At 45.4% G+C, this 18,425-nt stretch overlaps 1 protein-coding gene across 2 annotated transcripts in view; it reads left to right on the forward strand.

Moving 5' to 3' along the window:
* Nucleotides 1-18,425, forward strand: part of plxna2 (plexin A2) — a 146,797-nt gene that overhangs the window by 63,037 nt on the left and 65,335 nt on the right. For both annotated transcript variants that reach the window (XM_062565349.1, XM_037478430.2), the window contains one exon: nucleotides 18,006-18,106. In XM_062565349.1, the coding sequence (XP_062421333.1) occupies nucleotides 18,006-18,106 (101 nt within the window). The remainder of the gene's footprint in view (nucleotides 1-18,005; nucleotides 18,107-18,425) is intronic.

The following is an 18,425-nucleotide window of genomic DNA, read 5'->3' on the forward strand; positions in this document are numbered from 1 at the left end:
TGGCGTGAGAAGAGCAAACGTGTTTATGATGCTCAATGTTTGTTTTGTTTTTGTTGTTGCCCTTTAGCATTTGTGATTAACACATAGCTGTGCTGAGTGGGATTTGTTTTGTTTTTTTGTCAAACGGTTTGCAGTAATACACGAATGGCAAATTGAATCCCATCACTCTTAATAGCTTTAAACACCATTACGCTGAGATTGGGCCACCACGTTTAAAATATAGCTCTTGTTTCTATTCTTTATAAAGGAGCCAAATCTGCGACATCCTCATCCAAACAGAATGAATGCATGGCTGTGCAGCAAGCCATGACTTATTCCACAGATAAAGAGTGTGTGCCAAGTCTAAAGTCTGTTTCCAATAGTTACTAATCCTTCCTTCACACTTATTGCGCGGATGAAACGAGCTTTTGATGTTGAGCTCATAACTGCTAGTCATCTGAATGAGAAGTAATGCTGGAGAATATCGAAGTAGACAGCCGCACACACGCAGACACACACGCACACACTGAAATGATCTCAAATCTCAAGTGCGTTGGGGTTGTTGCCGTGCATGTTCAAGGAGACAACTCAACAGTCGAGCAGATCAACCTACTTTCCTATTTGGGCAAATTACATATATATTTTGTCACTCTCTTCATGTGACGTAACCTGTCCGTACTCAAGGTAACCTCATAATATTGGGTATTTTTCACACTGCACACTGTAGCTACTTTCTAAACAAGCCCTTTGCACTAGCTTTCAGTGACCTTTACCTCGTTACCCTGAATGTCACCTCGAGATGCTCTTGAAGTCAGACACACGCGGCCTCACGCGGGATCCGTCACGCCTGAGCTCCGCTTGTTCTCAGGCGCCCTGGTTGATTCCGTCTGAGGCCGAACGCGTGGCGATGGGAGACGCTAAGAACAAAGGGAGGGATGATATCAAACAGAAAGCGGGGCAGATTCGGCTCTGGTTGCATTCCCTACTATGAATAACAAAGAGGCCCTCTGTACTTGACACAGAGAGGATACAGACAGACATTGAATGAGAGTGTAATATTTGCTCAGCCGAGGCCACGCTCCACGATCTGGACTCTGGCTCTGTCCAGTCCTCACACCTGTCCGCGCGCGCGTGTGTGTGTGTGTGTGTGTTGTGGTGAGGCTGGGAGTCGTGGGATGTGCGAGGCCTTTGTAAACACAAACAAGGCAGACAGGCAGCCACGGGGACACAAACACACACAAAGCACATGCTCCCTCTGATTCCATTTGCATAGGCGCCGAGACAATGCTCCGGCTTTGCAATCACATGTAACCTCACCGAAAAAACAAAACTACAAATCACAGACCAGTATCCTATTCAGTATTTAAATGGAATCTGTGAGTCCTTCGTAGGCTTTATATCCTTCAGTATTATATATATTTAAAATTACACCTAATTAAATTATTAGGTGTTAAATATTATTCTTCAGTTACACATTCAATGTCCACCCCAAGTATTCTTTCAGTGTCTGTAATAATTTCCTGCTCTCTTTCTTATTCTAATTTGTTTCTTCGCCGCACACACAGACCCGACACCGATCATTCGTTGTCGTCCCCGTCCCCCCCCCCCCCTCCCACCAAACACATTTAATAGCTCCCTGTTTCATATTCTATCCATGGTGCTGCCCTGTTACACACTGCTATTGTTTTATAGATATAATGGCAATAGCATCCACCATATTAATGATGTGGCGAGATTGACCCAATGCGAGGCAGAGCAGTGGAACTGATGAAAAGGCCTGGCTCACTGACTCGCTCTTCTAAAGGAGGATTATCAATGTGTGCGTGCATTCCTGTCTGTTGCTGTATTATTACTTGGAATACATAACCGCAGGTCTTGATCTCAGGGTCTTCACACATCTGTGCACATCCACTGTGGTGCCTCTATTGCAAAAAGCTCACAAACACGCCAGTCATCTTCATAAGACTCCCACTTACGCCTGTGTGTCTTCCAAATGTCCTCGTGCACCCTGTGACTCTGCAGATCCGTTGTTTGGATTTCTCCCGTATCACATGTTTGAGTCATGTACCGTTTGTCAGTGTGTGACTCCTTCTGTTTTTAGAACAACGGCCGAGCGATTTAGATACTTTGCTAGGAAGCGATGCCGCCGGCAAAGGCAGTGATGGAGAGAAAAAGGTCATGGCTTGTTTTGAACGATTCAGCTGAGCGGCCTCCCCGACTTTTTCCCCCGCTCCTCCTATGTCTTTTCCTCTTTGTCTGCGCCATATGAAATGCCCCCTGAGATGTCTGACATTCTTGAAACACCTCCTTGCAGTTAATATTGCATCAAAAGCTTTGGATTTCAAAGTGAATACCCCATTTCCTACTGCTGTAACGAAGCACACACGGGGACCTGCTACATAGGTTTTACATAATAAAGCTCAGGGGCCTTTAACCTTAACTATAAGCCCCACTTTACATACAGTCGGATACAACGTGACTACTGCATTACTCCAAAGCCATAACAATTCCTGCAGATGCTCCAATCAAACAGGTAGAAAGTGTATCCATGTGTGAGTGGCAGCTGGAGCAGAGCTTAAACCACTGGTGCTTTTGCCAGCTCATGCAAATTCACCGAGTGTTTAGTCTGGCTTCGTCCCCACCCAACTGGAGCCTTTGTCTCTCTCTTTGTCTCTCACCCATTACCCACCACTCCTTTCTCCCTTGTTGGTTTAAAGATGTGTATCGACCGAGAATGCCACGGCCGCACCTGTTCCTTTTTGTGGTGCTGCTATCGGTCACGTGTTAGTGTGCGCTGTACTGCATTTTGACGGTTATAAAGTGCATGCATGCCCGACACCGTTGGCCGCGCCAGGCCTTGAGCAGCATTTACTCTGTCTTTGTTGCCGGTTTATCGACACAATGCAGCGCGCTGGGATAAATGGCGACAACTGCCTCGGTTCCGAATGGGGTCTTGCGGGGCCGGGATTATCAATACTTCTTTATGAGGCCTTTTCATTTGCTTTTTTTTTTTTTGTATATTGGGCTGTTTTGGCCGCTGGCACGCAGCAGTAGGTAGAGCACTCATCCCACACCGTTGAGATTCAGTGACTGTATTATGTTTGTTGCTTTGGTCAGCTGCCAGTACGCAGAGCCCAGGCTATCATGTATTATTCATGGGGAACAAACAAGGTTTAACATCTGAAAGGGTATTGAAGTGATACCTGTGGCGTTTCCTTAGAAAATAATTTTTGAAAACACCTAAATAAAGGAAAGACTGCACACACACACACACACACACACAAAATGCAATGGTTATGTTTAAATCACGTCTTAATTAAATCCAAAGAAAGGAGGCAGGTGCTGACTTTGTAGCTGAATGGTTTTCGTAATGCAGTTTGGCTGCGGCACCCAAGACCAGATAATAGACCTTAACACACAGGATAGTGTTCCCTCGAAATAGTGTCCGTCTAATTGCCAGCTCTTTATAAGGATAAGTGTGAAATTCTAGCATGACCAACTGAGGGATACTGAGCTGGCTTGTAAAACAGACTTGTCTTTCATGGACAGACACACAGTCCTCCCCCTATAGAGGCGTTGAGCCATGTGCTGCTGTCACTCTCCAATACACCCGTGGCTCTTTAGCAAACATTAAACCCCCTCAGCTTCCAATCCTCGTACGCCAACCTTCCTCCCTTAGCCAGCTCCATGTATGGAACGGCAACATTACAGCTCTCAGATTATCAGAAAAGAAAAGGAGTCCCTTTTTTAAGCCTTGGCAATTTCTTCCAGGTGCTCAGCTGTGAAATTTGAAATCCATGCATGGATTCTTTCTACTACTTTTTTTTCTGTACGAGGCCTCTCCTCAACCTGTTCTCCCTCCAAGAACTCCCCTCCCTCCTTTCGCCTCGGGCTTTGTGATTCTCCTCCCTCCTTCTCCTTATTCCCCACAACCTTTGTTGGATGCTGTGGTGAGATTAGGAGGAAATGGGTTCAGTGGTTATCAAGACGGGAGGAAATAGGATTCATTCACACCTCGTCGAGGCTTAGATTATCTGACATTCTACTGGCTCATCATCATGCAAGACTTTGGTGTGTATTACACGCCGATTTTACATGTTAATGGTCATGGAACGCATTACGGTTTGTAGCAAAGGCCTTCCGCTGTGAACTGTAGGTGCCACAGCTTGTGCAGACTTTTACAACAAAACAAAAAAAAGCTGCCAGCAGCAGTGTTGGTGGTGAGCCTTTTGTTTCCAGGGTCTACTGTTTACACTGCTTGCAACAAGCAGCTTGGACTGGCTCATGTCCAGACCCCCCTCACTCAAAGACCTAATTATGAGTTTTGTGTTTTGGGGATTTTTTCCCCCCCATGACTTCTAATTTATATTTTAACCAGAGCTTACTTTATAGATGCTCGTTTTCTTATCTCAAAGAAGAGGACCAATGCTGGGGGGGGGAAGTAGTTCTGGCAAAAGGGTCAGGCAGAAACATGGCACGCAACATGAGGGCAAACAAAGTCTAAATGGCATCGGCACAAAAGATTAGAGCTTTGTGTCTACTTCTCCTGAGCCCCTCCTTCCTTTCCACTGCTTTGTTGGTTTGCAGTGAGTGCCGAGTCGTGCGCGGGGTTTTTTCCGGGCAACTACCACCACCTCAACAAGTGTTGCCTTTGCGGTCCCTTGACCCTGCGCTGGCCTCGGGGCGGGCTGTTTGGCTTGCAGCTGCCAGAGAGTGAACAAGCCGAGGGGTTTGACCGATGACCTTTACGCCTGTGTTTCTTACAAATCTGTAACACTTGGAGAAAGAGCTCCAAGAGCTTGACTACCCACCGTTAAATGGCAGAGAACAATCAAGAGGCTTTATTCCAGGATGAAAGAGCAATGTTTAAAATTCAGTTTATGATCTCTTCTCGAATAATTCTCCCGTTATTGCCTGCAATCCAAAAACTGGAATGCTGAATTTTTTTTCTCTCTAACCCCTGGCCTTAAATTTAAGTTAAATTAAGTGTAATACGGTAAAACTTGCTTAACAGGCGGTGCCATACATTCCCAGTGACCATAAAAAACAGCAGTAATTAAATGAGCGACTTGAACAAAGGTTCACCGTCATACATGAGAAAACTGTGACGCCATGTGCCAGCATCTGGACCACACATCTGCATCCCATTCCCGTTGAGGCTGATCAAGAGAGAGGAACCGTGGCCACAGCTGCTTTCGACAGACCTCAACAACAGACAAACATTGTGGGGACAGGCCGCTATCAGTCAGACAACAGACACCGGCCGTGATAGATTGGCTGTCATGTTTTATCGCGGATGTAAGCGCGACGGCTGGGTCAGTTCGGTAACCGCATGGGGCGAGGGCCAGCAAATCAATCGCATGGCCGCCTGCTTACCCAGGTGTTCAGCAGTCGCAACGGTGGTGAGGAGACCTCGGGCTCAGATTCTTCACTGCTTCCATGACGGCTTCACTTGATATTGACACTCGGGCCTATTAGGATAAATTCTCCTGTCAATACAACACATCCAATGTTATCGATGATGCCATTTGGCTTTTCCTTTCAGTGCTGACCTACATGTCAAGCTCCCTTAATCTGGAGCTTGTGTGTGTGTGTGTGTGCACTTGTGTTTGATAGTTTCAGTTTGATATGAAGGAACTAATGTGACCATAGATGTTGTTATTTTGTAGCTTACCTTAAGTACATGTTTTGGTACCATTTTGTTCTCAACTACCGACACTCGGAGAGTGCTTGTCGTTGTCTGGTACGAACGTAAAAGGGACACTTAGACAAAGTATACGAAGTAAGTAAGTTTGGTACTGTCGGGAAAGATGAGTGGTTGATCAGTCAAAGATAGTTGTATTGTTAGAACCAATTTTTTGTCTGTCTCAATTTGCTGCTTGTAAATGTCTTGATTCAGCTTTCATTCTATATCTGAATTCTGGGCAAGTTCATAGTTGTCTGACTCTGTTTCCAGTCCCATCCCCCACTAAAATCATTCAATGACTTTGCAGCTGTTGAATGGAAGATTCACTTCTCAAATGACATGGCTTGTTTCATGGTAGTTAAGTGCATGTTGCATGTGCCTCATTTCCTGCCTCAAGCAGCCATGTTGGAAGGTTTATGGTCATGTGGGTGCATGTTGGCATACATGCTCCGTGTGTTTGGTTTAATATATGGACATTCCATTTGTTAATGTGCGGCCCCTCAGCATTGGGAGGTCAGAGGTTGTGGGAAGTTCAAAGGTTCACTGACTCTGTTCATCAAACCTAACAGGTCACCCAGCAGGTCGGTTAGAGATGCCCCTTCATTGAATTATGATTTAATAGCATCCATCTGCTGGACCACTGCTAGTCAGCTATTGTATTCTCATGATGACCGATATGAGTATCCTTACCCTTTTTGGCTATGTTCTAGCCATGTTTTACATGTCTGAATGTCCCTGTTTTCACCCTCTGTGCTTACCCACCCGACAAAGGCACCTCATTTACATGAGTCTCTGAGCAGGCATTGTTAATTGACTTAAGCTAGGATTAGTGTTAATCAGGTTTTGTGCCTTGGAACCATTGGCCAATCCTAACCTCATTATTTGATAGCAACACACGTCCTGTCAGCCCCCATCAAGCTGTTAATTAAAAGAATCCTGTGCAGCTCCCAGCCTGAACGGTCTCTTACCCTCCATTTCCCCATCCATCTATCCATCCATCCTCCAACCTCCATCATCACCCCCCCCCACACACCCCTCTCCCCCACCTTCACACCTAAGTCCCCTGCTAAACCAGCAAAGGTCAAAACAAGCTAACGCGCTGTACAAGCTGTGAATTATTGTAGCCGCATGGAGCTCAGCATCAACAAATAAACTCAACAGTGTCAAGTAAAGTATAAATGAATTCCAAGACCCACATGAGGGTTCGTTTGTGTCTAGTTTTCTTTGGTCTAAAATCGCACGGCTGTCTCCTCCCGCTCCAACCCTCCCCTCCGTCTATTCCGCAGAAGCCTATCACTGGCACCCTGACATAATATGAGATAATGAGGAAAATGATACGTGAGCCATAGACACCTCTGTCTCTGTATCTCTGCAGTCTCCCAGAGTTTGCCGTCATCCAGCTGACCCACAAACGTAGCTCCTGAATGAATATGTCTCAATTTTACACGCAGTCTGCACTTTTGCTAAATGCTTGAACCATGCAAAAGATCCTGCACATGATGAACACAAGTGATGCACATTTTTAGAAATGAGGATAGACCGATAGACGGAGAGATCTGAGCTAGCTGCCCCTCATAGCAGCTCATGCAAATACTAAACTTTTATTTTATTTCTTTCTTTTTTCATATTATGCAAATCAAATCAACATTGAAGAAGATAAGTAATGATGATTGATTGGTTCCTATCATATCTTCTTTTCCTGGTAAAAAAGGCAAAAATGATCCCACTTTTCAAAGGTTAATCAAGTAAAATACAAGATTACGGAAATAATATATAGCTACCGCTCTAGTTCACAATTTTGAACCTTTTATGTGTTTTTCATGCCCACTTTGTGAATGTGAGCCAAGGAAGCAGTCCAGTAGCCATCCTGCCAGAATAATCAGCTCTATAATTAAGAGCTGCGAGCAACTGCTGTCATATACCCCCTTCTCTCTTTCTGTCTCTTTCACTCTCAGTGTCTGTCTGCCCCTATAATGGCGCTGCATTTGTCTCCTTCCCCCCTACGCCTATGCAGAATGCTCATGACATTTATTGTGAAACTAATGGCGCTGCTTCAGTCCTCCTAATTGTAGCCTTTAATTGCAATAATTATTTACAAGCCTAATTAGAGCCTAGAGAGTGTCAGGGAGAAACATGAGGGCTGGTTGAAGGAATCAAGACGGGTTTGTCGGGAGCCAGGAGAACGGTAAAGTGAATAGAGGGGCACTGTTTGGTCTATAATTGGGGGAGACCACGTCTTCAGGGCTCCCCCCCCGCGCTTTTAACTTAGTAAAACTAAGTAACTTTTGTGCATTGGTTGCTGTGTGTGCTGGTTGATTTGCTGCATTTGGCAGACCCTCGGGTGGTCTTTTCTGTCGGTGTGTTTCTGTTGTGTGATGCGCTCACGTAGCCAGGTCTGCAATATGGTCTTTGTCCAGTCTTAGCAAACAGCCACAGCAGCACAGCTGTTGGTTTTGATGGGCTACACATGGGAGCTCAACCTCTTCTTCTGCTGTCACTCCCCCTCTCTGGTTGCTGCGTGGGGATTGTGCAACACGTTCCCTAATTTTTTCCCCCTCTATCTTTTCTTCTCTTCTGTCAGTGCTGCGTCCGACGGGAGGACTCAATCCCACAATGGCATTTCCCTTCTCCCCTGCAGCTCACTTTGACAAATCTGTTAGCCTGAGCCCTAGTTGTATTGTACAGTGCCTATGTGTGTGTCAGCTCCCACTTTTTATTTGTCATTTTGGTTATTTATTGTCGAGTAGGTTACCTTATTTTTTAATCTTGCTTAACTTGCTATTCAAAAATGTACACTTAGGTGTGTTTTTGGTTAGAAGTAAGGTAAAGAGGTCCTGTACATGACTCATATTACAGAAGATCCTTGTTGCCAATCTTTAAGATGTTGGGGAAAGGTGTACTCAGATGCGCACGCACACACACACACACAGACACACACACAGACTCCCAGGCAAAAGTGTATCTATCTTCTTGTATATATTCAAACACTCATTCGGCTAAAGGAAGAAGATGAATGTGCGGGAATGGATAACATATCTCTAATGCAATATATGAGGAAAATATTAGAAAGAGCAAAGGCTAGATAAGCCTTGTGATTAAAACAGTGTGTCTGCCGACAGCCTGTTGAAATATTACCCCTTTGCCAACTTGCAAATCGGATATTTGGAGCCAGTAGGATCACATGGCAGTAATAGATAGGGCCACAGAGTGACGAGTAGGTTTTTTTATGACAGATTTGTGGTGGACACACACCATACTTGCAGCATACAGAGCTGTTTAAAGTTCACATGTGGAACCAAAAAAAAAGAAAAAAAGAAGACGATGTGTCTCTCAGAGACAAAACGCTTATTTATTTCACCCTTTCCAAAAGCAAGTGGGGAACGGTTAATTTGGCTGCACAGAAGCAGCTGTCTGAGAGTCGGGGGATGAGGGGAGAAAGAAACAGAGGGTGGAGAGAGAAGAGAGTGAGACACAAAGGAAGTTCGGGCTCATTATGTGGATTTTTTTTTTTTCCTCCCCTGCCAAACAAAAACACCAAGGCAAAACCCACACCACCGGAGATCAGTCACTGCTTTTCCTTTTCACCCCCAGGCACATCTAATAATGTTCTTTCCACTGCAGGAACCTGTTTGTCTCTATTTATTACTCACAGAATCAAATTGGATTAGATCCTGTTGGCTGTATTATAGGGTGTGAGGAGACTCTTCTGTAGTCCATGCACACTCTCAGCTGAGGTCCATGGCGAAGAGGACTTTGCATGTGATACACATGGAAACCTGCCCAGCACAGATGTGCATGCATGCATGCAAACAAACACACACATACAAATTGTACAAATACACAAACTCATTTTGGGGATTAGAAGAAGTGTCCCTCACCACCTGTGCTGAGTTGCCATTGCCCCCCCCCCCCCTCCCTGTCTGTCTGTCTCTTTCTCATCAAGGCAAAAACACACGTTTACGCTGATGCAAAAGCGCAGCCCTTTGAGCAGCGGGGTGTAACCAAACCCTTCATTTGTATGTACATCATGTTCACTGCCAGAGACGCTGAGACAAAGAACAAACATCCTCACACCCATGCACACACACACACACACGTAAAAACACACACACAAAAAAAACCGTCCACGCTCCGGACATGCACTGTGGAGTCCCTCTGTGGATCAGAATTCATTTCTTTCTGCCTTCCCCTCCAAATCAATACCCCCGTTGGTCAACAGACATCCATAAGTGTGCCAGGGCGGCTTCCCAGGCTTCACACCCTCCCCAAACACACACACACACACACACAGGCTCATGCCTGTTGATGTGTGATGGCCTCTGCTGCTTCCTTATTAACTCCTTACATGCTGACTGAAGCATACACCTCATTACTGGCTGAATTGGCAGTCAGGGATCCCGCTGAGAGACACACAGACAGACAGACAGGCCAGAGATAAATAGAGAGACAAAGAGATAAAGTCAAGTGACAGATAGCAAGACATATCACATAGACAGGGTGGTTAGAGAAAAGGATACAGACAGTTAGATTGATGGACAAGAAAATCAGTCCAAAAAAAGCTAAACTGAATACTCCCAAAAAAGCAAATAACCAAGTAGACATAATAATGAGTGAGACAGGTATGTAGACAGACATTGTGACGTTGACTCCTATAGGTATGCACTAGAGATATGGAGTGACAGCCACGGGAGCCGTAAAGTGAGCGTGTAATGAAAGCCACAGGTTTTTAATGTATTCCTAGAATACTCGTAGAAACAAACACGTTGTCTTGGGTCGACACCAGAAGTTGGCATTGCCCTGGTCCCCGAATGGGATTTTCCATTGGATCTTGGGTTATTGAATAAACGCAAGAAACAGGTCAAAACATGCTACTTAAAAGGTATTGTTCAGCCAGATAATCTTCACAAATGAACACCACTTTTAAGCTTGAAGGCAATTGTTCGTCTTTAAACGCCTACACAACGGGATGAAAGAACCAAAAAACAGGCATTCAGAGATGTCAAGATCAGTGGCGTCAGTTGAGTTGAGCAAAGCTATTAAAAAAAAAAAAAAGAATGTTCTGTGTAATTCCAGCATAGTAAACCAGACTTATCACAGTATATCAGTGTGTCGATTGGTTGTAGCTAGCACAGATCCATCTTTAAAATGCCTTTTAAACCAGTTGGCAGTAAGCAGTTTAGAGGGGGCCTCGGAGCTCGGTGGTGAGGCAGCATGGATGCAATTCCCTCCCTTTCGCCTCCTGACTGAATCACCTTGAAAAGAGGCCTGGAACCTGCAAAGAGGAGCCAATATGGGAGCATGGAAGGGTGGGCTCAGGATGGGGGAGGAAAATAAAAATCCATGGGCTTTTATGTCCATTCCCCAGTATACATCCTACTACACAATATGAAGCATTAGAAAAGTATTTAACATTAAATTAAACATTTAATCTTAAAGCATTGCTCCTACCTTAGCACTCAGTGGTATGTAATTAATAACTAGTTATATATATTATATCAATTGTTTTATGTTTAGTTTTGTGAATGTCTGTGAAGTCTAGAAACCTGATGCAGGATTTATTCTCAAAGGGCGAAGTAAGTAAAGGAGAAAAGTGTGTAGATGTATCATTAGCTTACCATTATGCTGGTATGTGAACCTGTTAAATTATGCAAACAAATTCATGCATTCTTCATGTTTTTATACAATAAGGTTAATGGTTGACACGCGCGTTATATTTATGTTGGTTAATAGAAGTGAATATTGACAAAGAAAATTACAAAGAGTAGCCGTCATGAGAGCAACACTGAGAGGACAAGGTCTGCACTGGTTCCCAATATCTCCACTTTTCAGGCTAACCTACTCCTCTGCTCTCCTTTCCCCAAAAAGAGGATTGAAGCCATACATAATTGATACACTCCTAGCTGTATCGACTGGTTGGATTTTTCATCCTCCTCACTGGTCGATTCCCTCACTCCATTATTTCTATGCTCTTTCTCCCTCCGCTGCCTCACATCCCCGAGTGACTCCTCCCTCTGGTCTGTAAAGGCTAAACGCACACACACAAACACACACACACACACACACACACACACACACACTGAGATGAGAAGCCAGGCAGCCCCGTCTTCCTCCTCCATCTTCCTTATTGCCCGTTGTGCCACTTTGTCTTTAATCCATACAGTTGGTTATTAGTCCGGGGGACACATGCTGAAATCCATGGGAGAGGGGGCTTTTGTCTGCTTCTGCACAGCTGTACTCTTTGGGAAAGTGGAATGAGTGGAGGGAGATGTAGTTGGGGGGAGGGGAGCAGGGGGGGTGAAGGGGCGCCTAACATAACACCACATATCGCATAACATTTATGATTAATTAATGAATCAGTTGTAGCCACAACTGATCAACTTGTGAATTAGTAAAATATATATATGACATTCTTCTTATAAAGATGGAATATTGGAGGTTAGGGGCAACCCGATCATTCACTCCAGAATTCCTCGATACGCCATCAATCTATATGGGTGGAATGTACTCTTTGTCACACAGTTGTGATTCAGCTGACAATTAACTGGAAGACCAGTGTGTGAGAGCAGGATAGTCATTTGAAATATATAGAAAAACATGGATGGACATGGATATGCTGTCAGGGTGCCGATGCTCCATGGGGAGGGGATTTGAAAAACAAGAGTTTTGCTTGATTAAACTATGATAGCTAGATATCCACCATAGTTCAGTATCAATTCAGAGAGTTAGTGTAGCTGCTGCCCCCCCCCCCATTCTTTCATTCTGCTCTAAACCCAGTCACTGTGCTGTTGCTTTTTTCAATTGACCCAAATCTGTGAGCTCAGGCCAAATCCAATAAAGCAAATGAATGTGTGTGGCTCTCTGTGTGTCTTCTCTTTGTGTGGATGCATATACAGTGGGGACTGAGAAAAGGAGGGGCTGAGAGCGCTGGCCGCGACAATAAAGGTTAAAAGCTCCCGTTTTCACAGCAAATCATTTTTGGAGTACGCGAGATGGCTGTTTGTAGATGAAGCGAGCTGTATCATTACATGTTGGCTCTGATTCTTCTCCCTCCAAGGTTTAGAGTCTTTAAAATCAATGAATGATATTTACTCGGACTGCTATCTCCTGCACTTTAAAATCTGTTCCTCTATAAACCACCGTAGCAAAACCGGTTATGACCTTCAGAAAACACCCATTGGTAGTTTATATCCCATTGAATGAGCCTAAGTCCCGTTTACCCAGAACATATCCTGCATTAATTCTGAAGACGGCTCTCTAATAAAAGTGGTACTCTGGCTAAAATCAATCAATCAATATTGTAGATTTCTACACAAAACTGGTAGGCCAGGTGTCGTGGGTTCTTTTTCTACTCAAGGCCTCTGAGGGATCAGCACTCGCACAAGTACCCCCCCACCCCCCCCTTTGACCAGCCACAACCCTCACCCCTCTTTCAAATTGTCATTCCTGTACAACAGGTTGAGCCAAATCAGGAGAAGGTTTGATAGCCCCTTACATTGGAGGCACAGTTGAGTGTGTTTCTTTGAGAACGCTGCTCTGCCACCCAACCACGCGGCGGATCGGTTTTTCGGTCTTGGGGGGGGTGGGGACAGCAGGAGGATTTTGTGCACCGAGGAGTGGGAGACCACGGAGACAGCGAGAACAAGACCAGGGGAGATGTGGCCGCTGTCCTTCTGAAGAGCCTCGGGGGGATTACTCAAGCGGATTAACGAGCGTGCGTCCTTGTGTGTAGTTTAGTCGGGACACGAGCGACCCGGGGCGGGTCACTGGGGGAGCAGCGGTCTCAGGGACGTTTTAGATTTAATTGCTTTTCTTTCATTCAGTAGCAAGTATTTGCTTTGCTTTTGTGCCTTTTGTCGTTAGGCCCGCTCAAAAATACACACACACACCTTCCTCCCATCCCCATGCCCCCCCCCCCCCCCCCTCCCTTTTTCTCTGCTGGAATGGAATGGGTATTGTGTTCATGATCGATGTGCCTCATTCCAGTGACGTGGTAGCTTGGCTAACTCCCATTAAAAATGTATAGGGTGTAGGTGAGCCACCAGTGTGTGTGTGTGTGTGTGTGTGTTTGTGTGTACATGTTTAAAACGAGGTGTAGGTGGCAGGAAGTCCCAGAGGTGCCAGCTGTTTACCGTGTACTGTTTCGAAGGTTTAGAAGGTTGGAGCCAGTGGTGGTGGATGTGGGGGTGTTCCTGAGGTCAGAGCCAGACCTGTTGCCTTGGCAACCACTTGCAAAATAGCTTCCTCAGAATTAGTGGGGACGGTGGGATCTGTCTCCTTCTCTCTCCCGCTCAGCATGGCGAGGCACATCTGGCACCGCTGAGACCGCGGGTCCCATCAGAACACAAAACAATGGGCCGCTTCCACTCCGCTCTGCCATCCTTTCATCCTGCTTCTTTTCCCTCTTACGCTTTCTTTTTTGGTCTTTTTTCTCATGCTGCCCCTGTGCCCCCCCCACCCCCATCAAAGAGATATCTCAGGGTAGCACAGCAGAGGAGCTGAAAATGGAGCCTCTATTCACAAGTGGCCAAAAATAGCATTGGAAATGAGTTGTAGTTAAAAAAAACGTATAAGGATTATTTTGCAATACGCACCCGTAACATCATCACCATTTGTTGATGTTAAAGTTGTTCTTCGACCCCAACTGTAAGAAGCATGAGCTTCATTAGTTATTTTAAGTCACATGATACAATTGTTGGGAGTCCCAAATGGCCTTCGAAGGGTCGGATTTAAAAGCCATTTTAATCCATTTGCGCATTCACTTCTGTACTGTGACTTATTTCCTAGTGAAATGATGTACAAATGTTTTGCGTTTGATTGGACCGCTTAAACATGGCCAGGCTCAGAGTTAAGTGGCCTACAGAGGACTGTTGAGGCCTAACATGTTGTTCTTTTACAAAGACGCTATTAGTTTTTACTCCAAATGTGTCATTACCGACACTTAAATGCGGTGCACTGGATTAAAACTGTGAAAGCGTGTTTGTCCTTTCACTGTTAAGATGAAGCATACAAATCCTGCATCAGGGCTGGGCTTTACTGCTAGAATACAAACCCCTATAGGTTTCATTCACAGAGAAGACACCCCTGGTTTAGAGGACGCTTGGCAATGACAATGCAGGCTGAAGTCTTCTATTCAGCCTTTTGCCTATGAAAGAGACAAAGCTGTTGTTTTAACCCGCGGCTGTCAGTCAGTCACCCCGGGTTCCTCCAGTAAGCGACTCCACTGTAGCCTCTCTGGTTGAATAACCCCCCGCTAAGGCCATCTTAGGCAGGAATTTTATTAGCATTGATTTACCAGAGCGCAGTGCTCCTCGCCAACAATGCTCTCCAGCTCAGGTCAGCCGCTCAGCCGGCAGAGAAAGTGGGAGGCGATCAGACCAGATTGTGCGCTGCGCTCCTTTGTCCGCCCTGAAAACACAGGAACAACAATCTGCACATCCGTTATGACGCCGTGCATGTGTGCCTACAAGCACACACACACACACACACACACACACACACACACACACACACACACACACACACACACACGCCCGTGCACACACAGTGGGAGAAGGGGCTTCATTGTGCAGCCCTGCTGTGTTGAGTGACTGTAGCGTGTGCTGGGCAACAGCTGCTGTGACACCCCCCCCCCCACACACACACTCCCCCTCCCACCTACCCCTCACCCTCCTCCAACCCTCACCTCTGCTACCGGCCCATGCTGGCCTACACATCAATGCACTCTCTCGCACTCACACACACAGCCACACTGTCCTTTTTCAGTTCCCATCCTTCATTATTATTACCCCCCCTCCTACCTTTTTGTATGTTTCAGTCTGTATCAGCTCAGTCAGTCTCCCCCCCCCCCCCCATACTTTCCCCCCTGCTGACAGCTGTCTCCACACTGTAACCCTTTTGCGAGGCCGGGCATCGGTGGAAGTTCTACAAACAAAGTTTCAGCCTCTGACACTTTTTGGGAAGGATGGGAAATATTTTCAGAGGGCTTCACTTTGGGATCAACTTTGAGACACGCACTGTTTTTTCCCCCGCCGGCGTTCCTGGTGGGCTTGTTTGTCATCAGTTGCAGTTTCTGCTGCTGATGTGACCCCGTCTGCAGCTCATTACAGCATGCCACCTGTTTGTCCTGAAGCTAGACGACTCACACACAAATAGAGTTTGTTTAGGTGACAGGGGGTTAATCTAACAGGAGTGTCCGTGGCGTAGCTGCCACACAGAGCAGGGACTGTTGACGTCCCACCGTGTCAATGGCTTTCTTTGTCCCCTGGGCCCGTCCCTCTGTTGCCGCGGGGTTTAGGACCAGCAGGCCGACAGGTGGACGGTTATTGAGCCTTTTTAAGGAGCAAAGACAAAACATGGGATAGATGTGGGCCGGAGCGCATGTTGCTGCAGAGGGGCTGTAGTTCTGTGAGCCAGCACTGAAGTTAGCGTCCCACCGGTTCCCTGATGGAAAAAGGCAATGGGATTTTTCAATTGGATTTAGAATAACTGCAGAAAATAAGCTCTGAGGCGAATCCAACATTTTCTATACTGAAACACGTTCTTCAATGAGATGCTTATCCCCACAAATAAACATTTATGGGATTTTTGGCAGTGTGAATGCAATGCAACGGGTAAAAAAGAAGGCTTATTAGCTTCATTTAAAACTCAAGAAAGGGCCGTTTACTTACATATTTTTCATTGTCGAACAACAGAATATCTTAAGCTTGTGCTAACTAGAGACAAAAAGACTCAAATTCATTTGAAAAACCCATTGGCTTTGGGACAAGGGAACCAACAATGCAAAAACACAACCTCATATTCAGGTTTTAGGACTCATTCTTGCAGCACTTTTTTGCCCGGAGTTTTCACAGCAACTGACAGCTTTTCAGAGGCCGTGCAATAAGCGCAAGTTACAAATGTTGCTGTCAGCTGTTTTTTTTGTTTTTTTTTAATAAGGATGCAATAAGGAAAAACCTCTGATGGACACCCAGCTGCTATCTATTCCTATAGCTGACAGTTAATTCCAGCCCGTGGTGCAACTAGCAATTAATATCACCCAGTTGTGGGCGATTTGCATGGGGTTCGAGAAACACTTGAAGTGTTTAATGAGCACCCTTCGTTCACTCCCCGCAATTTGCGCAGACGCATTGAGGTTTAGGCTGAACGGGGCGCACTGTCAGAGTGTGCCGGCCTTACACAACAGTGAGACTGCCAGAACTAATCTCTATCTCGAGTCTTACTCCTCTGCTGCATCTGGTCGTTATGCCGTGCGGTCCTGTTGATGCACGTACGACTTGGGCCGCCCCTCAACGCCACACTTAAGGACACACACACACACACACTAACGGACACAAACTGACCTCCAGATCGCACAGACCTCTACTCAAACAGACTGAGTGTGCCATGTGGCTGAGCAGAACCTTGTCTGGCAGACGGACAGACACACAGCTAGATTCACCCGCATACACGCACGCACGCACACACACATACTCATTATATATAACTGACAGACGGATGAGTGCATATTATGAAGCAGCTGAAAAAAGGCCCAGCCGGTGGATCACACAACAACTCAGCTAGTTGGCTTGCTGAGATGTGTGATTTGATTTTTAGTGCTTCTCTACTCAGTTGTCTTCACATAATGTAAATGATGAATTGTTATGTCAATCGCACAAGCACATAAGCGCTATGAGGCTGTTTGTTCTTCATTCAAATGATGGCTGTCGGACAGCCCTGTTTGGAGTAGCCTGCAGCGTGTTTACTTTGAGCTGTAAGTGCTTATTCAAATACTTTGCTGTTGACCCTTTCAATATGTTTAGCTTCGAACTCTCTGCTCCTTTCATTTACAAAACATCGAAAATGATTCGCTGTGCAACATGACTGATTATTTTTCAGATTTTAAATTTGTTTAATGAAGTAGATCTTAACACAGGCGCTAGGGAAAAACGTTGTTTGTTCATTGCAACCTTCCCCTGAATGATGACCATGTTGTTCTATTTCAAATTCATGTAATCAAGTCAGACTGGAGAAGGTGTGTCCGTCACTACTCTTCCATACGAAAGTGTTTTTGCACAGACAAAAGCCTACTGATGGCAGAGCGACAGCTTTCTCTGGCCAACTGAACCCACCTGCTCACTTCTGTTCCTCTGGCTCGAGATAAAGCGAACAGTTGCCTGTGCAGTTGACGTCTCACACATTGACACACCGAGGCACCCAGACATTAGAGGCACATCATCCCCCATACATAATCCATCAACATGAAACGCCATATATACACACACCCAGAGGCTTCTTTGTGTACATGTAGTGATGTCTGTTGCTCTGCCTGCACTCTGATCCTGATCCTTTCATGTGCTTTTAGGTTACCCAAGTTCCCATCGAGTCATGTGAGCAGTACGGCACTTGTGGAGAGTGTTTGAGCTCCGGGGACCCACACTGCGGCTGGTGTGTCCTGCATAATATGTGAGTATCCCTCAATCCTCATTCGGTTGGTTTAAACATACTTTTCACAGATTTTGTTTAACATTTACCAAAAAAAAAAAGAGCAAAATTAAGCAATATATATTTAAGAATAGGCATAGAAGCCATGAGTGACACCTGCTGGAATTAAAGGGTTACTGCAATAAGACCAACTTCTAGAAAACCATAGGACAACGTGCGCATATTTTGTGTATGACTCATAAACCTGTAAATTGAACTGACAATATAATGTAGAGAATATATTGGGCACACAAGATTAATACAGCTCACTGCTACAGTGAGTCTCCATCTTCATCTTAAC

Source organism: Pungitius pungitius, chromosome 1 (assembly GCF_949316345.1).
Source record: "Pungitius pungitius chromosome 1, fPunPun2.1, whole genome shotgun sequence".
Classification (NCBI taxonomy): domain Eukaryota; kingdom Metazoa; phylum Chordata; class Actinopteri; order Perciformes; family Gasterosteidae; genus Pungitius; species Pungitius pungitius.